General features: G+C 44.2%; 1 protein-coding gene across 1 annotated transcript in view; it reads right to left on the bottom strand.

The window, feature by feature from the left end:
• The window catches only part of RYR3 (ryanodine receptor 3), a 296,319-nt gene that overhangs the window by 113,394 nt on the left and 160,050 nt on the right, over positions 1–22,875 (bottom strand). The window contains exons 46-58 of the mRNA XM_066612315.1: positions 21,075–21,183; positions 18,898–19,018; positions 16,441–16,610; positions 14,357–14,577; positions 12,875–12,965; positions 10,463–10,603; positions 8,541–8,704; positions 7,187–7,265; positions 5,956–6,045; positions 3,839–3,985; positions 2,777–2,839; positions 1,043–1,118; positions 774–897 (exon numbers count right to left, since the gene is read on the bottom strand). Of these exons, the coding sequence (XP_066468412.1) occupies positions 774–897; positions 1,043–1,118; positions 2,777–2,839; positions 3,839–3,985; positions 5,956–6,045; positions 7,187–7,265; positions 8,541–8,704; positions 10,463–10,603; positions 12,875–12,965; positions 14,357–14,577; positions 16,441–16,610; positions 18,898–19,018; positions 21,075–21,183 (1,596 nt within the window). The remainder of the gene's footprint in view (positions 1–773; positions 898–1,042; positions 1,119–2,776; positions 2,840–3,838; positions 3,986–5,955; positions 6,046–7,186; positions 7,266–8,540; positions 8,705–10,462; positions 10,604–12,874; positions 12,966–14,356; positions 14,578–16,440; positions 16,611–18,897; positions 19,019–21,074; positions 21,184–22,875) is intronic.

Raw genomic sequence — 22,875 nt, 5'->3', positions numbered from 1 at the left:
AGCAAGAGGGTCTGGGGAGGGCGGAGGGAAGGCAGAACGGGGTGTTCCAGGTCTGGGGGTGGGAGGGCGGCAGCTGGGCCTGTGGGTGGGCTGGGCCCAGGAGGGGGGTGGTGACAGTATCCAGTACTTAGGCCAGATCCTAACCCCACTCCCAGGCAACTGGCTCAGCACCAGGATGCTTGGATCTGAGCCATCTCTTTAGGTGGCGCAGAACCAAGTAGCCCCATTGGGGCTGCTGCTGCATTACCCAGGGTGAGGGGAAACAATTCCCCTTTGTCCCAGGCTGAGCTGCAGCCAGTCCCAACCCCGCACTAGATATGGGGCATGCCAGCTGGCCTACCTGTTAAAGCTCTCTCTCTCTTTTTCTCTCCCCCCCCCCCGCAGTGTATGTGTGCATCTGTGTGTATGAATCTCTAACATATGCTGAAAAGTGAACAAAATGACTAACTGGTTCACATTGTTTATTTTCTCATGATCTTTCTTGGCGTTGCCTAGTTGTTGGTCGAAAACATTTGAAACTGTCCATCATCTGCTAGTAATCTCTGCAATTCCTGTGAACATATATCTAGCTGTTAAAACAACACTTTATGCTATTTTCAGGAACTATACTTTTTAAAAAGACCAAGATCAAAATGAGGCAAACATAAGCATTTTTAATAACTCCAAATTACTATTATTGGATGCCTTATGATAAAGCCACACACACACACACACACACACACACACACCTTCTAAGGCAGGGAAAGTCCTTTGTAGAATACAGTATAGCTTACCTAGATATAGTAATGCCATTCACTAGAAGAAATTTAAACAGTTCTTGGGCTTTCTCTCTGTCCCGAGACTTTTCTTTGGCTGTCAAGGTGTCATATGGTACCAATAAAGGGTGGCTACCTCCACCTGTGATAAGGTGAGCAAATTGTTGCCGTTTACTGATATAGTAACTGTTTCAAAATGTAATCAGTTAATTAATATAATTTTTTTTTGTGGTTTCAGATTCCCACCACCTGAATTGCAAGTTTTGCAGAAAGCATTCCACACTTACCTTTACTTTCCAATTCAATTTTCTTCTTTTTAGCCCAAATATTATGGTAGTTTTCTGCCACCACCTCAGCCATTCCCTGTACCACCAACCGTATGTAGAAAGGATAATCCAAAGACAAAAGAAAATAGTGAAACTAAGTTATTAGAATTCCACAGAAACCTATATTGCAGCAGTTCTATTTATCATAAGCCTTTAGTATAAATAGCTGTTGCCATGATATAAAAAAGGACTTTGGAATATTAAATATAACCATTTTTTAAAAATGAAAAACCTCGTACTCAACAATATGAGACAAACTTCAAATACTGGGTTTCCTAAAACTATTAGAGCCAAATCCTATCCAATTTTCCAGTGCCAATGCAGTCGTGCCCATGGGGCATGCACTGCATCCTGAGGTGGCAAGGCAGTCACAGAGTCCTCCTCAAAGGATGGGAACATTTGTTCCCTTACGTCAGGGCTGCACTGCAGCTGCACCAGTACTGGAAAGTTTGATAGGATCGGGCCCTTAATCATTCATGGGCTCATAGCAAGACTGCTACTAAACTATCAGCAGCTAAACAAAAGGCTGGTTAGTTCAAAATCGTAAGTAAAATCAAGCCCTTCACACTTATAATGTTTTCTGACCCTTGCAACCCAATTATGGTTGACAAGTAATAAAACTGCAATGACAATAATAGTCACTATCCTTCTGTCATAGCCTCACTACCCCATACTTTCAAATCCTCCAACTTTACTTGCCTGCTGCCCACCTCTTTTCTACCAATAGTACATAAGTAACTTGGGTGTTTCCAGGTTCCACATGTACTTTGCACCAATGCCCACTTTTTCTGGTTCCCTCTTTCTTCAGCAGTGTGTCTCTACCATCTATTGTTTCCTCAGGTTCCCATTTTTCAAGCCAATGTCTACTTCCCCGCCTCTCGTCAGTCACACGTTTTTGGCTCCATCCTCCTATCCCCCTTCTGTGCTGGTGAAGAGATTCCTGAGCAACTGACAGTTCAGTGACTATTTAATATCATCTCAGCTCAGGCAATTAGTGTTAAAGGCTTAACCACCAGAAATACAATGCGATACAGATGCTTTATAAGGGGCAAAGTGAGATCAATTGTCATTTGAAATGTTTTATGAGGATACCTGGGGGAGTTGGGGGGCAAATGTCCCAGGAAGTCACCCAGCGGGGAGTGCCACTGCAACCCTCCCCCCACTGCCCATTTTTGTTATTTCCCTTCTGATCCTTTTACTGGGCCTTAGAAGGCATTCTGAGGTCTCTGAAAGGACTAAAAACATCCAGCAAAAACCACAAGTGATGTTTTTAGGCCTTCAGGAGGCCCCAGAAGGTCTACTGAGGGGGGTGGGGGGCCACACGCAGCCCCTCTGGCCCTCAGAAGGTCTGGCAAAATTCCAGTTTGCGCCGAAAACCAGAAGTGACATTTTTCAATCTCCAAGCTGAATAGGAGGGCACCATCTTGCAGTCCAGGCTCCCAACAAAGGTGCTAGGTTTGCACTTGTGAGGACAAGTTATATATTTTAATTTTGAAAAACATGTTAACTAACTGAAAAAGAGTTAGCTAAATTTTAAGTGTAAGATGAATTTGATATAAAAACACCAGCAACTTCCAACTGCAGCAGCTTCCAGTTTACCCTTCTAACACAAGAACCTGTTCACACACTCATGGTAGCAACTCCTGATCTTTCAGCTTTTTAAAATAATGTTCTTTTGACTATTTTGTATTTAACCTGGTGATCTCTGGAGAGCACAACGTTTGAAAGGTCAAGTGGTGCTGGGCTGCATCCATTTCCCTGTTGACAAAAAAGAACCATTATTGGCCATTAATTTTATATATTAGCCTATTTCAAATGACACTCTCTGAGGGATACAATTGCTTGCAATTAAATTTACTTTTTCTAAAAAATAAACCTTTTTTGAAACAAGGTGTTGTTGTTCTTATCTTAATAATTTTAGGCAGTGATAGGACCTCAGAAATTCCATCAACATTGCAACATTGCTAGAAACACTGGGGTCAGCTTCCAGAGCCTGGGAACTCTATGTTTTGTGGGATTCTACTAGCTTTCCCCTGGGGGCTGGGGATAAGAATAGGCCCTCAGTTTGGCTGTACTTGTTGTAAGAGGTGACTAAATAGCCACCGGGTAGGTGGGTCTCGTTAGCCTGGGAAGGCAGCTCATCTGAGAGAAGGAAAACTCTGGCCCCAAACCTCCACTGCCTTGTGGCTACATCCAGTTATGGAAAAGGCTTCAGGAGTCAACCTCGAGGCAAAATCCGGAGCCGGAGTCCCTGAGGCAGTTCATGGCTGAACACAGTCACGTTCTGGCATCTCCTGCAACCAACAGTACTGGCTTCTGCCTTTGCATTGGACCATTTCAGGGACGTGGGGAGGGGGGATTTGCTGCATGGGTATCCTCCATATCTACCTTACCCAGGCTTCGCGCACTGGAGAGGAAACTGTTCCGGAACCACTATTCAGAGCGCAATACCATAGTCTTCCGAGACTGAAGTATGCCAGCTAGCTCAGAGATCTTCCAGTTTTATTTGAGGTGTTCTGGGAAATTGCAAGTTTGTAAAGCTGGATCGCTAGAGTATGAATAGATATAGGGCACAATCCTAACCAGGTTTACTCAGAAGTAAGTCCTATTTTTTTCACTGGGGCTTACTCTCAGGAAAGTGTGGTAAGGATTGCAGCCATAATCTAATGATGATGATAGTAAATCTCTTTAAACTGAAATGAAACAGAAACAACAGAGTTCTTATTTTTCTAGATTTTTAAAACAGTTCTGCCTTACCTGGCTGGATAGTGATATGCTGCGGAGCTTTTCATTTTCCCGATGCTGTACCACTGACTCTCCTTCTTTAGTCCTTTCTAGACTCCATCCCATTGCTAACATGGTTTTAAGAGATTCTCTGGCAGGCCAGCGATAAATTTCCTTTTCCTTTAAAAACAAAACGTTCATAAACTTTTTCAAATGTTTCACCACAAAAGACGAAAGCAACATATTGTTACCAAGATCTTCACTTCAGAGGTAACTCAAGAGATGCTTGTGCATTCCTAGGTAGGGCTTTTCCAGCTATGGCACATCTAACTAGATATAATTATTTTATTGTGTTTACATTTTAATTTCATGTTAGCCATTCTGGGAGGCTGCTGTCTGAAGGGTACAAATCCATTAAACTAAACAGAATTAGAGCCCAATCCTGAGCTCTTCAGTGCTGGCCATATGAGTGTACTGCCAGCGCTGGTTGTCATAAAAGTTTATGGCATCCTGGGAGTAGGGAGCGTCAGCGCTGAGCCCAGCATGGCAAGGATGGCTGGCCACTGCTCCTACAGTGTCGGTTGGAGGTAAGGCTTTTCGGGGAGGAGGAAAGGTGGGCAGTAGGCGGAACAGGGTGGAGGGAAGGAAGGACTGGGTCTGGGAAGGGGAGATTGGCAGAGGAGGCCTCCGCCAAATTCTGTTTCATGTCAGGCTGAAAGGTCCAGCATAGATCTCCTCCAGTCGGCCACAGCAAAATAGCCAATGCAGACTGGAGGAGACCCATTGTGGGACCTGCTCCCCGACTTGGGGGAAAGAGACAAATGCCCCCTTTCCCCAAGGAGAGCTCTGGTAGCTGCCACAGCACCCATATAATGCAGCAGTACTGCTGCTCCTCTGGGCGCTGGGCAGTTTAGGATTGGACTGCCTTTCTCTGAGGGAGAAAAAGACTGTAGTTTCCTCACAATGTAGCTTCAATGGTGTTAGAAAAGTACTTAGGGATTGAGTGCTGTTCTTGTCTTCAAGGCACATGGCTACGCATGGGCTTTCCCTCACTTAAGAGCAGGAGCAAAATACTTGACAAAGTTTTGGAAGCTTCCAAGGTAAGTCCTGTGCAAGTGTATGTCAGAACGCCAGACGCAAGGGAGGGCACCAGGAGGCAGATCTCTTGTTGTCTTGTGTGCTCCCTGAGGCATTTGGTGGGCCGCTGTGAGATACAGGAAGCTGGACTAGATGGGCCTATGGCCTGATCCAGTAGGGCTGTTCTTATGTTAAGCGTAGAACTTCATTGCGTGCTTCTACCCAGAGACAATGAGGAACTTGCTAATTCAGCTGTTCTCAAACTCTGAACTGCTGCAACTCATCTCGTCCTCTGCACTGGGTCATAACACAACGCTCCCTGTAGCACCACAAAGCATTACTGGGAGCCACCGGAGGCTCCTTCCAGATCATACCAGGAGCGCAACCCATTCCGTTGGCTTTTGCAGCCCCAGGAATACCTCAGGGCAGTGGTCTTCAAACTTTTCTGCGCCATGAACCCAAAAAAATAAAAATATGGGGACCCACCATCAAACCTTCCCCCTCCCAAGACCCAATTCACCCATCCTCCACCAGCTCACCCCTTCCCCCCACCTCTTGTGCATTCACAACAACTCCGTTTGGTAGCAGCTGAGCTTGGGCAACCTTAGGAGCATCAGGGCAAGACAGCGAGAAGAGGCTGTGCAGTTTTACACCAAGAATTCAATTTTGATAAGGCAGTACCATTATCAGACTGGATCCAAACCTCTCTTGCACAGTTTTTGAAAGGCTGTGGCAGCCCCACAAATGAGGCTTTGTTACCCCATCGGGCTCACGACCCACAGGTTGAACAACATTGCCGTAGGGAAGCAAACTGGAAGTCACAGAAGCAAACAATAAGTTGCAGGTGCAAATCAGAAGTCAGTTCTGGTCACTTCCCCAAGACATTCTGGGGCCCGTGGAGGCAAATGGAGTGGGTTGCAGGCCCGGCGCGACCAGGAAGCGGCCTCCTGTGGGTTCCAGTTGTGCTCTGCGATGCTGCAGAGAGCATCACATTGTAATTGTGTCATGATCAACAGTTTGAGAAATGCTGTGCTAATTCATGGAAATAAACTTGTTAAGCTCTTCTGTATTACCTTCTCAGTCAATGTTTTAAAAGGCCTTATTAAAGGATGTGTCTTCATATTTTCATCAAGTGTGACAGCATACTTCCACCCACTATTATTCTGAAAACAGACATATTTCACAAAATGCATAATTAGTCCATGGAACCAATTGTGACAATGACTTTAGGAGATTACACAGTATGCCCCAAAGAAAAGAGAAGCCTATCATTACAAATAATTATTTTCAAAAGAAAACATGTATTTTAAAAATCCTCTCCTCTACAGGCCAAACTACAAGTGAGGTCAACATCACCACGTAGTTAGAGGCTTAACTATTTTTATGAGTGTGAGGCTGTGGTTTGGATTGGACACAATGCACAATGCTATTATTATTAAGAATATTTATTTACCGCTTTTCGACAAAGGTAATTCAAAGTGTTGTGCATAGTAACATAAATCAATAAATAGTTCCCTGTCCCGAAAATGCTCACATGCTAAAAAAAAAATGCAGAAGAGACACCCACAACAGTCATTGGAAAAGACTTCATGCTGGGGTGAAGGAGGACAGTTGCTCCCCCCTGGCTAAATATAAGAAGCAACCACTTTGAAAGGTGCCTCTTTGCCCAGTTAGCAAGGGTTTGGGATATTTAACCCTTAACACTACAGGTGTGCATCTCACGGAAAGCAAGAGCGTCTCTGCACCAGTATGGGGCACAGATCAGGCCTTTGCAGACCAGCACACTGATGTGCACCTGCCCAGCCGACTCACAAGTCAGCATAAACGTGCCTTACGGCATGTTTGTGACAGTACTGGGCTGGCGGAAGGGACTAGATTTGCACTCTCAAGCCCCTAACTACTAGTTGATGTATTTAGAGTCCAATCCTATGCTTGTCTACTTGGAAGTAAGTCACATATAGTCAATGGTATTTACTCCTAGGAAAGTGAGGACAGAATTGCAGCCTTAATGTCACAAGTAGTTTGGCTCTTAGAATTATTACAATGTAAAGCCTACGGGAACTAACGTAATGAGAACAATTTTGACAGCATTCAGAAGCAGACAGAAAATTCACAGACATATCCTGATGAGGAAAAAATAATGTCTGAAACATGATACTGAGATGTGCAGCTCAGGTACAATAGCCCAGGTTGCTGAAAGGCAAATTTGTCATGGAGATAAATTGGACAGATTGCCAACACTGAACTCTCATTGGTCTTAAGCTGTCCTTTCCTGACAACTGCCAGGTTTATAATAATGCATACCTTGTCACAGGCCCATTTCTCATGCATATGTTCAGCATACTTGTTGACAATATACTCCAACTTTTCAGGAAGGATAAAGCTGCAAGCAGAAAGGAGCAATGTCATTGACGTAGAATTTGCTTCAACCAGGCATATGAGTAAACAGATGAGGTGTGAGATGCTTGTTCTAGCTTAATATATGCATAAGAAACTATGCCTTTTCGTTATGTTTCATTTTGCAAGTAATAGAGCAAAACTAACCATAATTACAATGACGCTCCTGGATGACTTGTAATAAAGGACTAGAGAGGAAGCAAGGAATTTCTACCACCCCATGTTGTAGTAAACACTCCATTCCAGACCTTAGCACTGCCCAAATCATGACTGTCAAAAGGGACGATATCAGTTCTCCTTATATTGACCAGCTGCAAGGGACTGAAGTGCAAAGGTAGAGGTACTTAAACCTTTATTATTATTTATTATTAACAGTATTTATATACTGCTTTTCAACAGAAAGTTCACAAAGCGGTTTACAGAGAAAAAAAACAAAAAAACCAGCTAATGGCTCCCTGTCCCAAAAGGGCTCAAAATCTAAAAGGATGCAAAAGAACACCAGCAAACAGAAACTAGAAAAGTCAGTGCTGGGATGAGGAGGGCCAGTTACACTCCCCCCACTAAATAAAAGAACACCCACTTAAAAAGTGCCTCTTACCCAGTTAGCAGGGGTGAACTATTTTACATGTGAACCTTTACATATGAACTATTTTAACTGAATTAATTTAATTTAATTAGCCACAAGAAGATCCTTCCTTGTGGCTAATTAAACCCCATGGTAGCATTTGTTACAATGGCTGCTGTGGTTGCGTGGTTGGTGGGAAAACGACACATAAGTAAAGAATTAAGTACCTCCTACCTCCACGTTGCAGTCTTCAGTGGCGTTCCCAGAGGGGAGGCACAGTGCTAAGTTATGCAGGCGCTTCAACGCGCCATGTAAGCGGCCCCTCTGGGTGGAGAGAGCAAAGCAAAGGAGATGCCTCCGCAGAACGCCTCCAAAGGTGAGGGGGAGGCTCAGGTTACCCAGCACATTGCAAAACACAGCACTGTACATTCCCCCCCTCCGAACACTACTGGTAGTCTTGACCTTGATAACGGGCCTTTGAGACTGCTGCTTAGGCATAAACCAACACCTGACTACACAGCAACCTGTTTATGTCACATATAGTTTGGCCCTTAGCTTTCATTTGATGCATACAATGCTTTACACACAACACTTCTACACTCTTCATATAAAGCTAAACAACAGGTAGCAAGGCCTCTAACAGGCTGGAGACAAACACTGGGATTCATTTTTAAGAGTAAGATTGTCGTGACTCACTTCACTGTGTTGACTGGTTTGGGGTCAAAGTTTCCTTCAGCGTCTACTGAAGTCTGCTTCTCTAAAGTGGAGGTAATGCGAGTGTCTAAATAGTCTGGTGGCAAAGCCCCAGCTATAGCACTTAGACAAGGCAAGACCATTCGGAAGAGCTCTGGATCATACTTCTGCAGGAGAGATAGGAACTGGTTGGAAAGTCCAATAGAAAAACATGCAAAATGTTAGTTAAGACCAAACAGCCATGTGGAAGCAGCATTAGTAGATGGCATTAAATGAAGAAGCAAATCAGTAAAATGCATGCACGTAGTAGAAAATCAAGCTGGTGTAAGGCATCAGACAAATAAATCATCCGTTTTGTCAGAAGGCAATTCTTAAAGGCTCTATTCACAGTGTTTACATAATTTGCATATAAGAACAAGTGGATAGAGAGTTGTTCTTTACACTCTCACATAACACCAGAACCAGGGGACATTCGCTAACATTGAGTGTTGAGAGAGTTAGGACAGATAAAAGAAAATATTTCTTTACTCAGTGCATGGTTGGTCTGTGGAACTTTGTGCCACAGGATGTGGTGATGACATCTGGCCTGGATGTCTTTAAAAAGGGATTGAACAAGTTTCTGGAGGAAAAATCCATTATGGGTTACAAGCCATGATGTGTATGTGCAACCTCCTGATTTTAGAAATGGGCTATGTCAGAATGCCAGATGCAAGGGAGGGCACCAGGATGCAGGTCTCTTGTTATCTGGTGTGCTCCCTGGGACTTTTGGTGGGTCGCTGTGAGATACAGGAAGCTGGACTAGATGGGCCTATGGCCTGATCCAGTGGGGCTGTTCTTATGTTCTTATTAACAAGCTTTACAACTACAGTTGGACTGTTTTTGCTTCATAAGGGTCCAATTGAACCTGGCAATTCAGGCTTTGTCCTCACTGTAAATTAGATTTAAACTGTAATCCTATATACACAATGGAGAGTGAGCCCGATTGAACATAGAGCAATTTACTTCTGATTATTCATGCATGGGATTGTGCTGCTAGTTTTATCTTTATGACGTTTGTATTTATTTTTGATGTTTGCATTTATTTATTTTTTAATATGGATAGTGTCTGCTTTCAGCCCAAATGATGTGTGAAATAGCATAAGAAAAATAAATAAGCAGCCACAGTCTTGCTAAGTGTTCAGCTTGGTCAGGAGCTACTCAAATTTTATCATTTTCTACCAGGAAACCTTTTACAGAACACAAGGAGGCAATGGTGTAGCTAGAGGGGGTGCAAAGCACTAGGTTTTGCAGGCACCAGAATGCCTCCATTTTATAGTCAAATTTCTGTAGGCGAAGTTTTGTAGACAAAAGCCTCCGTTTTGCTCCCACCACCAGGAATGGCTCCGAAGGGGAGGGGCCGTTTGCACAGCGCACTCAGGTGCCTACAAAACTTAGTGCTTTACACCCCCTCTATCTACACCACTGCAAGGAGGCAGTGAATAGTTTATATGCTTTCATCAACATTCAGCCTAAAGTGCCAATATTCTGACCAAATTAAAGACAAAACCAAAGGTATCCAAATGATATGCTATTCACACTTCAAAATGTAGTACAAAAAAGAATGTCCTTCCCAGAATTAAACTTACATTGGATAAATCTGGAAAGATAAAAAAAGTAAATATCTGCTTATATGACAGTGATGATACTTGTCCCCATTCTAAAGTCTAATTTCCTGCTATGTCAATGTGTGCCCGATGATCTGGTTCTCTGAATAGAGCCCTTAGTAACTGAAGCAGGGCATTTGTTTCAGCTAGATGACTTTATCCTCAGTCTTTATCAAATTAAGTGAAAGCAGAATTCAAACAAACAATCTGTGCAGTGTACATTAGCAAAGAAATGCTGTGAGTGTGCCTCTTGCAAACCTTCACCTGGATTCCTATGTTTACCTTGTGAGAGAGGGAATCAAATATTCCCCAGAAAAGTTTCTCAGATAAATGCAATTCTTCTTCAGCTGCAATTCCACAACTCCCCCATCCTGAAGGCAAGCAATAATATTTCCAGCACTGCTCATAGTGATTGGTTAAAAGCTGTGAATGGCAGAAAAAGAAAAATACATTAAAGGAAAACTACTCTATTTCCTATACAAATAAAAGGAATATAGCAAAGTTCCATTCACCTATGTGCTCTAATGCAATATTTTCTAGTTTCAGATGGTAACATATTTTGATCAGGGACTTGTCTATTTATTTGAATAATATCGTACTCTATCACTCCAGTTCAAAGTAGCTTACAGCCATTGGTCTCTAGATGCATGCACCTCCATCCCCAAGGGACTCATCCCCTAGATGCATGCACCTCCATCCCCAAGGGACTCATCCTAAACCAGGGATTGTGGGTTCGAGTCCCATCTGGGGTGCCAACTGTTAGAAAGAATTTGTGCTGGTTCATTTTCCAGCTAGGTAGCCGAAATGAAAAATCAAGATCTGCTCTCTTTCAGATGGTTTATTGCTAGCAGGCACAAACAGACTGTCAGAGGACAAGACCAAAAATCCCCCTTGTACCTCCCCTTTTGTGATCATTTTATAACAGTACAAAAACAACTGTGCATAACAACTATGACGCACTTTGGCTTCTCGGGACTTTCCAAACTTCTAGAATTCATAAACATGGGCCACTGTGCCCTAGAACATTTCTGACATGTTTTTTTTTTGTCGACCTCCTGATATATCTGTTTTCCAGCAAAAGTCCCTGGACTTCAGCCACATTCAAAAGCTGAAAAACACATTCCTTCTTATCTGCGTAAGCAGAGAACTGCACAACCAAAGTCTGCATCCATATCTGTAGGCCCGAGAACCGGTTTTAGAGAGCACTATGCATTACTTAAGTTCAACAAGTACATAAGTTTACATAGCAAGATATATAAATGCAGGTAAACCTTAAAAATCTCCCTCACATAATCTCAGTGAAAAGTCTTGGGAGGCTTATGCCACATGACTTTGCCAATGACACTGTAGAAAGTCACATGTAGAATGCCACATGAATGCCAATGACACTGTAGAAAGTCATACTTATTTTTAAGCAAACAAACTGAAACAGCTGTCCCACATCATATACACCCAACTCCAATAGCCACCAAAACATCAGTTCTTTCTGCAGGCAGCCATGTGCTATTGAACAGGTACTTGTGTTGGGCTGGGTGGGATCAGTTCCAACTTTGGTGTTGATGGCCCTTCACTCCAAAGACTTGGAAATGCTCCTTGTCTTCAGCAGCAGCAACACCAACTGTCAGTAATGATAGCTTGAAAAGTTGGTGGAATTCCCTTCCTCCCTCACCAAAATCTGTGGCAGTGCCGGCTGACTCTGCAGCACTCCTGTTAAATCTTACAGAAAGCTGGGAAACAGGAGGCAGGGTATGCAAATTTGATTCAGAGCAGCCAGGACCAGCCAAACTGGCGCAACTAGTTTCAAGGAGGTGGGACCGAGTGACCCAGACAGCTAGCCCTCCTCCAAAAAGACAGGTGACATCAGTTCCATTTTCCCTAGTAAGCTGCACTTCTAAACAGGGGAGAGAAGGGAGCAAGGAAGGAGTGAGTGTGAGTAGTAAGGAGGACCCTACTGCCCTAGATAAACATGCAACCACTTGTAGGCCCACTCTTGACCCTGACACCGGCTTTGCACATGTCTATATGACATGTGAACTTTTAGTTGAAAAGCGGTATATAAATACTGTTAATAATATATCTTTCTACAGGCACAATCCTAACCGGGTCTACTCAGAAGTAAGTCCTATTGTGTTCAATGGGACTTACTCCTAGGAAAGTGAGGTTGGGATTACAGCCTAATAGGTCTAGAGTCTGACTTTGGGCCAAGACAGAATTAAGTAAGTAGTCAAGTCAAAATGTTAGCTATTTCTTTAATAACTGTAGAGCATGTTGTTCCTTGTTTTCCTCTTGTAAAATATTTTCCTGATATTTTTTACTGTACATTGTAATTCTGCTATCTGTAGTCATGTTGTGATATATCTAAAGCAAAATATTTTGTTTTAGATCTGTCTTTATTCTTCAGGTTTTTTTTTAAAGTCATTTCCTATTTCTGCAGTCTTCACAGTGAATAGATAACAAACTGAGGACTGTGTCCCTATCACATTGCCTTAATTAGGCCCTGGTTTACAATTCTAAAATCCTCTTATCTCCCAGATGCACACTCTCACTTTTTAATATAAAATTGAAGCTCCTATTGTTTAAGAAATGACAAGTTCTATACATAATTATGCTTTAAAACAAAACTTCCTAGGTTAATGATGTGTTCTTCTCCTGAATCTGAAAAAGAAAATGAGAGAAATTTTGATCACTATTTACCTTAAGCGGCATTTTACAATATTCATTCAGTAAGGGTACATCAAAAACTAGCCGTCGCAATAGCTGCTGCAGCATAGAAGGCCGTAAATGACTGTAATTGAAAAAGAAGTTCATAATTAGTCTGCATATATTTTGATGACGCTGCCAGGCAATTACAGAAATGATTGGAATGCGAGACGTTCAGTATGTGTTCTGTAAAACAGATTACCAAAAAGGAAAACAGGAGAGTGATTAGGAATTACTCAGTCAGGAATTACGCAGTAGAATAGAAACATTGCCCAGGTGTAGACCCACATAAATACATGCGACACCAGCTTTTTGGTATAAAGTAAGGGCCATGTTTATTGATTTATTTATTTGGTCAGCAAATAATGCAGCAGATCCTGCCTATTCTATGACCACCCTCCTATGTGGGCACCTAGCTAGGAGGAGACAATTATCTGCCTGAGCGCCCCCCCCGGTGTAGTCACCCAGGCTCTGAACCCTGGTTCTGAACCCCCCCCCCCCCGGATCTTCTTCTTGAGGATCTCTCAGCTTCCTCGCCACCAATCCTTGTGAGAGACAAAATGTATGGAAGAGTGTGTGCTACACTGGTTCTCACTGTTCATGGGAAAGGCTCCTTGAACAAGTCTTCCCAGGTAGCCAGGCCATTGGGCAATTTGAAACTTAATTTGTTATACAGTAGGATTTGTGTTGTAGCAATTTGTCAGATCTGCAAGACCTTCAGAAAGGAGATACACAACCTGCTGCGCCACAGTCTTCCTTACCCTAATGGCCCTTAATCGACCTCACCCCTTGCAGAGCAAAGTTCTGACTGGCTCCCAGGAATGCCAGCCAGGGACCAAAATGAAGTTTGGTTAGGTTGCAAATGTGTTGGGAAAAAGAGGGTGTTTATAACAGTGGTGAGCAATAACATTTGGAGGAAATGCAAGAAGACAACAGAAAGAGCAGGGTTTGGAAGCAAGCCTCCTTTCCAAACTCCTAGTTTCTTAAAGAAAGGTTCCAAACAGATGTTCAGGTCAAATAAGCAGAACAAGGAAGACTGTTACTCCTCAAACCAAATGCAGATTTGAGCCTCTGGGAAATCCCCAAGCAGAAGAAAAGGTATACCCTTCTTCCACTATTGTTTCCCTGCAACTGGTTTCCAAGGCATAGTGCTTCTGAACTTGAAGGGGGCATGTCATTGTCATGTCTAATAGCTCTTGATACACATGTTCTCCATGAATTTGTCTTAATACTGTTAATACTAAAAAATACTGTTAATAAATACTGTTAATAATAATTAATAGTAGCAAAACTCTCTTTCCTCTAACACATCACCCCCCCCCAAATAAACAATTCTGTCCTGATAGAATGTGATGTTATTTAAGAATCAAAATAAACTCATTATTTAAAGCCATTTTATTGTACTCTCAGACCACCCAGTATACAATAAATGACTACACAGACAGGTGTTTATACAAACCAGAATAGGTTACTTACTGGCAGATAGCAAGCAAGCATTCCTCAATAGTGTCTCTTTGTGCTTTTGTAAGGGACCGTCCTTTGGAGAGTCGATAAATTGTATGAAGTGTGGAATCAATCAGAGAGACATAATGCTCAGTTCCCGAAAAGAGAGATGCACACCTTGTCAGTAATGGAAACACAGCTGTGCAAATATATCTGTTTAGAGCAAGAGCCGTCTCTGTGGTACTCAAAGAAACCTGCATAAAGGATATATGCAGCAATTAAATATACTTCATGAGATAAGACTGTTGCAGATGCAGTATAGGAAATCTGGAGGGAAAGCTTTCAAGTTACAGAACAATGCTGTCCAGTCACTACATTTTCTGCTTCAATAAGTGCATAAGTCTTTCATTGGAGGCCTGTACACTTGACCACCAAATCAAATGCAGTCCAATAGGTGCTGGCTAAAAATCTTGGCCAGTCTGCATAAGGCTAGAAAAACAGAGGGAGTTTGTCAGGCTGTAGCAGGCAGCTACTGTGTTTGGCTTGGTGAGTCATACTGCAAAGACCAGAGTATTGAATTTTTTAAATCTGCATATTTAATCAATCTTTTGCCATTCTGCATTTTCTTTCTGGTCTGCTTTTTTATTTTCTATTATGTTGTATTTGTATTGACAACCTTCAGTCTCGAAAGACTATGGTATCGCGCTCTGAAAGGTGGTTCTGGAACAGCGTCTAGTGTGGCTGAAAAGGCCAATCCGGGAATGACAATCCCTTCCACACTGGGAGCAAGTGCAGTCTGTCCCTGGTCTGTCTCCCTGGCTATGGGCCTTCCTTCTTTGCCTCTTAGCCTCAGACTGTTGGCCAAGTGTCTCTTCAAACTGGGAAAGGCCATGCTGCACAGCCTGCCCCCAAGCAGGCCGCTCAGAGGCCAGGGTTTCCCACTTGTTGAGGTCCATTCCTAAGGCCTTCAGATCCCTCTTGCAGATGTCCTTGAATCGCAGCTGTGGTCTACTTGTAGGGCGCTTTCCTTGCACGAGTTCACCATAGAGGAGATCCTTTGGGATCCGCCCAATTTTGTTGTAATCCGCCCATTTTGTTGTAAGTATTGATGTATTCTTGGAAGTACTTCTGGAGCTGGTCTTGCTCCTGGACACCGAAAGGTCTTTGTAAGTGCTGTATCCCACTCAAGCGATAGGGGGCAAGGCATGATTTTCAAGCTATTTCCCATTCCTTCTTCAGCCCCTTGCACCTTGCCTACAAATCTGCAACAGAAGATTCTCCAACTTTTAGAAAACCTCAGGGTGGAGGTGACATTTGAAGAAATACTTTCCTGATTCATACAGCCATTTTCAACCACTGTGCCGTGGCACATTGGTGTGCCGCAGATGGTCTGCAGGTGTGTCCCAGAAGTTTGGGGAGTGTCATTTATTAGTAGGGCAATTGGGGGATTTGAGCTCCCTACCAGCAGCATGGTGTGCCTTGTCAAAAGTCAAAAAACTGATGGTGTGCCTTGACAATTTTAGCATCTTTTCAGTGTGCCATGAGATGAAAAAGATTGAAAATCCCTGGCTCAGAATTTCAGCAACAGAATTACACTAGTTCTCTTCTCTTAAAACAGGGTTGCTTGAAAACTGGCTCAGGGGCTGGATCTGGGGTTCAGACGAACCCATCCACCCAGTAAGAGGACCTTACTGTTCCGACCCCATGCAGCTTGTCGTCTGGGTAGACCTGGGTACCAGGATGCTCTGCGCAGTTGTGATTGCCCGGATGTCCTGTTGCACAGCCTTCTGGGATGCTGGACAACAAATGTGACTGCCCAGAGCATCCTGGTGCCCAGGTCTACCCAGACGACAAACTGCGCAGGAGAGGAACGGAAAGCTGCAGTATGAATGGGGACCGCATTCTGGGTGCGCAGCGGTCACAGATTTGGGCGCTGCTGTCTTAAAACATTGGATCAAGTTTTATGTTAAGTTTCACATAGTGAAATGTAGAGTATCACTGTGTGTCATAAAGAGAAAAATATTTTACTTATTTTCTACTCTGTGTTTCGAATGGTATCAACCAACATCTCAATTTGTTCACCACACTGAGGATTGCTATAGAATAAAACCACTTACTGTGTCTAGAGAGGCGCACGCTCTTAAATCTGGCAGAAATCCAACTTCTAAGAGGTGGAGGAGAAAACTCTGGTCCTTTATACCATAGACACGATCTAGAAATAGCACCATGGGTGCCTTGTGATCAGGGCAGAAACTTGCAGACATGTCTGGCTCAGTGCTTGTTCCATCTGAAGAAGAAAAATCTGATTATTCATATACAATTTAATTTTAGCTTTATATGGTTACCATGCAGAAACTGAGTGCTTGCTTTGCAGTTATGAGTCAGGGCATTCAAGTCGAGTCAGGGCATTCAAGGTCATCATTATTCAAAGTTGATAACTCTGAACTCTTAGAAGCAAAAAGACTACAGAAGCCAATCAAATTATCTTGTTTTTGTGACTGTGCCTGTTGTCTTGTGTGCTCCCTGGAGCATTTGGTGGGCCACTGTGAGATACAGGAAGTTGGACTAGATGGGCCTTTGGCCTGATCCAGCAGGGCTCTTCTTATGTTCTTATCTAAGCCTAAATCCAAGTTTTCCAGTTCTATTTGTTTTTATGGTCACATTGAAAAACTTGTAAGATTGTAAAGCAGTGGTTCCCAAACTCCTACAAAGGAGTTGGGAACCAGGTAAGTCTTTCTGGGGGCAAGGAGGGGGTAGCGACGGGGCTGCAGCAATCACAGTGGCACTGAGAGCAAGGGACTTTTACCTGGAAGACAGCACTGGCCTTCCACAGGGTCCGGGGGGCTTACAGCCCTGTGAGGGCCTCTGTGCTGCTGTAAACCACACATGTCTGATCAGAAGACACTTCTGGTTTTTGAGTGAAAAACTACTGGGAAGTCTCTCCCCATAGTTCAGTTGCATGAGGCCACTGAGCTCCAACTGTTGAGGTTTGGGGCTAAATGAACAGCAAGCTTCTAACCGGCCTTACAACTGAGTAGTAGGAGTGTGGTGGAAGGCAGATTTTTACATCTCCTACCCTATAATGTACAAGGGAGTTTTCTGGGTGGGGAGGGTTGAGATCAGGTGATGCCTGCTTTGAAGATGTTATGGACTCTGCTTCCTTCTTTAAAGGGATGATTACTAATGTTGGAGGAAAGACTTTTTCTCCAATCCTAATAATACTTCCCAGAATTTCTTCTTCACAAGGGATCCGTGTCTACTTGACACTGAGGTGGCTTATAAATTAAATTAAATTAAATAATCACATCAACAGCCCAATCCTATTGGGCTTTAGCATTGAGGGACCAACAGCACAAAGAGCTTTACGGCAGTCATGAAAGGAACTCTGACAGTGCGCAGAGTCACATGCTGCCAGAGTACCTCCAGGACTCGCTGAGGCAGGTAGGAGAGCAGAGAAGGAAGCGGGATGGGGTGAGGGGAGGTGGCAATAGGTGAAGATGGAATGGGGTAGAGTGGAAAGGGATAGCAGGCATGGGAGATGGATGGACTGGATCCAGGAAGGGGGCAGGTTTGGCAGTGGTGACGGCCACTGAATCCTAGCCTCCACACCTGAAACCATGGCCCAGGGCTAAGTGCTTTCTGTTAACATTCAATTAGACTCTTCAAGCAGACTGCCTGCACGTCTTGCTATAAGCTCACATGCTTATAGCATTCAATCAATGGGAGAAACATTTTTATATCTATAAAAAAATTATTCAAAGGCTCCAAACAGCAACTGTATGCAAAAGTCAGAAACCTTGCTAAACATACATGAAATTTCAAATGTTACTATTTGTAACAAATTTAAAAATTTAATTTCAGAAAAACAGTTTACAAAAAGGCCTAACCTCTCATCTTAAGATAGGTGCAGCACAATCCTATCCTGGAACAGGCAGGCCAGGAGGACTGCTCTGTATCCAGCGCAAGATTGGGGTCAGAAGTGATTCAGCCGGAGGCAAGGGGAAATGCTTCCCTTACCCTCAGGTAAGCCATCACAGCCAGAATGGGTCTCCTAGGACTTGCACCACATCAGGAGGTGGTATAAGTCGGAGGAGAACAGAGCGGCTACAAGCCACTCTGTGCTGCTCAGGGAATGGGGTTGGGATCTAGTATAACAGCTGGGTCCCAGCCCCACCTCCCTCTCCCCACCTGCCTGCCCTTCCCCAGAACTGCCCTCCGCCCACCCTCACCCAACCCAAGAATGCCTCCCTCCCACCTCCTCCCTGTCTCCTCCTTGCCCTCCCCAGACCCCTGCATCAGTCGAGCTTAGCCAATGCAACCCTTCCTGCCTAAGTCAGCACGGAGGCTGGATACAGCCTCCATGGGCTGGCGCACGGCCCTGTGCCAGCCCAGTCGATTTCCAAGGAGGCGCAAACGTGTTTTTGGGCACATTTGCAACGCTCCAGGTCCAGCGCAAGGGACTTGCGCCGGCCTAAACGCAACTCAGGATTGTGCCCTCAAACACAGAAAACTTTTGTCTGAAGCATTTTTCTGAAAACCTTTGAAAATACTTTCAAGAGAGCAGGCATAGTTACCTTTATTTACTGTTGGCAATTTTAGAGGTATGCTTATAATTCCAACCAAATCTTCTGTTGGCACCAAAGAGCGCAGGATGGATCGAATTCTAATAGCTTCACCTTTTCCTGTTTGGATAAGCTGTGAAAACATTTTTATAAAACACTCACTTAGTAGCGATAAAAGCAGTTGGAAGATCCTACCATCTTTTTGCTGTTTAAATGCAAATGACTACAAAATTACAGTCCTTTCTCCTAAGAGGAATTCATTTTATTAACATCAAGGGGCCTAACATCTTAACAACACGCTGGCAACCTACTAAGCTAAGAACCCCAAAATTCTTTTAAAGATGTAAATTTTCATCATCTAAACAAGGGATGGGAGCCAGTTAGATGGGCTTCCCTGGGGAAGGAATTCTATAACCGCACTACCCCACAGTGAAGGGTGCAAATCTAACCAACATTCCAGCACAAGGTAAGCGCAATGCAATTCCGCGGTAAGGAAACAAATATTGTCTTACTTTGAGGAGGCCTCCATGACTGCCCCCCAAATGCAAGATGCAACACATGCCCCAAACACAGCTATTGCACAGCTATGTCAGTGCTGGAAAGTTGGTTAGGATAGCTCTTGAAGTCTCACTGAAGTCAACTGAAACTTTAAAAAGGAACTTGTGTATAATAGGTCCTTCCCTGCCAATCTTAAAGTTAGGTGTGGGCACATATAGGAGAAGGTTGTCCTCCTGTTTTCCAAAACACTGGTAATTTAGGGCTTTTAAAGGTTAATAGCAGCACATTAAACTGACCCCAAAAATCCACTAGTAACTAGATATGCAGTTCCCTCGAATACTTATTATATTTTTCCAATAATTTGCTCCTGATAAGTCCCTGTGGGACTTCATATAACTTCCAGATATTCTTTAAAGGCAGACTAAAGCAGAGGGCAATGCAACAATAAAATCTTGAGACAGGGCTGGCCCATCCATAGGCCAACTGTAAGTTGGAAACAAATTCATTGGGGCCAAACCAATTGGCCATGTCTATCTGCCTACTTGTCTCTTTCTCCTCCTTTCATTTCCAATCCAGGGAAAGCAAGGGGGGCAGAGAGGAAGAAGAAGAAATATGGAGGAGACAAGAATGCAGAGCTAGAGGACTGGAGATTTGAGAAGCAGAGCCTGGCACATCATCAGGTAAGGGGGGGATAGCATTTGGCATGCAACCTCATGTCTCAGGAGGTCTTGGGCTGGTACTATATTGTGCAGGGCTGGGTAAACCCCGGCCCGAGGGCCAGATCCAGTATTGGCCAAATCCATCCCTCCTGTGCCCGCTGCTCCTTGTTCCAGAGCTCTGCATCTCTCCATGTCCTCTGATCATGACATGTGACACTCTGGCGGGTTGAATCTATGGTCTATGGTCTACTGTCCAGAGTGGTGCGTCGTCCCAATTGGGGGACATGGAGAGACGCAGCACTCTGGAACTCAAAGTGCTGGCCACGTCAGGGAACGCATTCCCAGTGCATGGAGGTTGGCACTTTGAGCGCTATTGATCTTGAGGTTAACGCAACATAAATTATGGCAGATTTTCTCTCCCCAGAAAAAGGTACAGTTGATGGCCCGAACAAACCTGGAAAAAGACACTCCTATCCACACTGGCTAAGGTAGCTAAGACAGGTGCAGAAGTATCCCCAAACTGCAAATCTGATCTGTCCAAAGAGGTGTCACCCCACCCCATCAGGTGATATTTGTAATTCCAAGGTCACCAGTATTATCGTTTCTGTCACATCAGATTTGAACTTAAAAGAAAGTCAGAGAAGTCTCTCTCTCTCTCTCTCAACATCAACATCAACAAGACTTTATATTTTGGCAAATAAAACAAAAGCTTTCCAGATGTTATGTCAGCTTTGTAAGGAAAGAAAAGAAACAATGTTTTTCAAGGGATTTATAGACAGGGTTTTCTTGAGCAAAGGCATACTTCTCCAACCTTTCCTTGTAAATATTAAACGGATAATATTCTCCTCCTATTTTAAACAAACATTCAAATGAAAAGTGTTTGCAAATTTGGTGCCAAACACAGTTCAGGTACTGATGAATAAACTGCAAACATGGCTCATACAATGGCTAGTACAAATATGTGGCATTAACTCGAAAAGCACATTTCATGTGGCTCTTTACTATTTCTGCACAAAGAAGAAAGCCACTTACATGCATTTCTGGTGCACAACGCCCAAGCAAATCTATAAGAGCCGAGTAGAACGACATGATCGCGTTGCCCATGTGCACGATCTCTTCCTCTTCCTCATCATCTCCAAGTCTGCTAAAAAGTAAACAACCAGCATCAATTGTTCTTAAGATCAACAAAGGGGCATTCTGCTTGTGCAAGGAGTCCTCTTGCCAGTGCAATGCTGCTTCCATTCACAGAGAGAGTTTCTGAAGATGAAACATCAGTCTTGATGCTACCTGCAGTTACATGTGCTAGCGAATGCTGTTGCTTCTATTATTCTATACAGGTGTGTCTATACAGCCCTGCGCAGCCCTGCATAGCGTTCCCCAAGGCTTGGAACTTTCACTAAAAGCAGGCGCAAAGCACTTCCATTTTACAGGTGGTGCTTTGCGCCCGCTTTTAGCGAACATTCCAAGCCTCGGGGAGCACTGCGCAGAGCTCCCCGCACCTCCTGTAGTCTGCTGCAGCCCTACCTTCCGAAAGTAAGTGCAAAGCACCCCTCCTTGCTCCCCTTAGTGACGCGATCCTGGCGATTGCGTCGCTGCCCTAGCCCCTCCCCCACAATAACTTACTGAGGGAGTAAAGCTCCCTCAAAGTTTGAGAACCACTGGAATAGACTGTTTGAATTGGAAGGCATTGGTGGCTATCTCGTGCAAACTCCCGCTTAGTGCAGGCACCATTACTGCTGAACTGATAATGAGATTATTCGGTCCAAGTTGATATTTATTGGCAGTAATTAATATACAGCAGTACTCTATAAAATGTTATTCTAATCATGGAGGGCGTTTCTGATAATGAAGCACTGGCCTGGATGCTACCCTCTACAGCAGATGACAGTGTATTCCAAATTTGCACTGGGGTGCTTAGAGCCCTGGTGCTGTTTACACTGCCCTCCCTAATGGACTTGGGGCAGAGTCTATGCCCCTCCTCCGTGAGGCGAGTGGTGCTTGGCTGGGTGGTGTACATGCTGCGGTCAGCAAGGTCAGGGGATGACCCAGGACTGCTCTGCCAACACTTGTCTGGATTGGTGAGGCTGGCTGGTGAGCCCCCTGGCTGGTAAAGCAAGGGTCAGCTCAAGATTTTGCCCGTGCAGTTCAGTGCTGGACACCTGCCTTGACCCCTTGGGGTTGAGTGAGACAGGCTAACCCAGTCTCTAACCCAGTCTCCATTACGGGGTACAAGCCATGATGTGTATGCGCAACCTCCTGATTTTAGAAATGGGTTATGTCAGAATGCCAGATGCAAGGGAGGGCACCAGTATGAGGTCTCTTGTTATCTGGTGTGCTCCCTGGGGCATTTGGTGGGCCGCTGTGAGATACAGGAAGCTGGACTAGATGGGCCTATGGCCTGATCCAGTGGGGCTGTTCTTATGTTCTTAACTACAATTCCCAGGAAGCCTTGCAGGTCTCATTATCTGGTGTGCTCCCTGGGGCATTTGGTGGGCCGCTGTGAGATACAGGAAGCTGGACTAGATGGGCCTATGGCCTGATCCAGAGGGGCTGTTCTTATGTTCTTAACTACAATTCCCAGGAAGCCTTGCAGGTCTCTTGTTATCTGGTGTGCTCCCTGGGGCATTTGGTGGGCCGCTGTGAGATACAGGAAGCTGGACTAGATGGGCCTATGGCCTGATCCAGTGGGGCTGTTCTTATGTTCTTATGGGTGATGCCTGGAGCCAGGATGTCACACCAGTGGGGATCTAGGGGTGACAAACAGCTAGGGCCGTTTCCCCCAAGCTCTTAGTGGCCAGTACGCTTTGGAATTTTCTAGCTGAGGTTTTCCCCT

This window comes from Tiliqua scincoides, chromosome 1 (genome assembly GCF_035046505.1).
Source record: "Tiliqua scincoides isolate rTilSci1 chromosome 1, rTilSci1.hap2, whole genome shotgun sequence".
NCBI classification, from domain to species: Eukaryota; Metazoa; Chordata; class Lepidosauria; order Squamata; family Scincidae; genus Tiliqua; species Tiliqua scincoides.
Note: the sequence above shows the minus strand (reverse complement) of the source record. Positions and strands in the feature narration are given on the sequence as shown.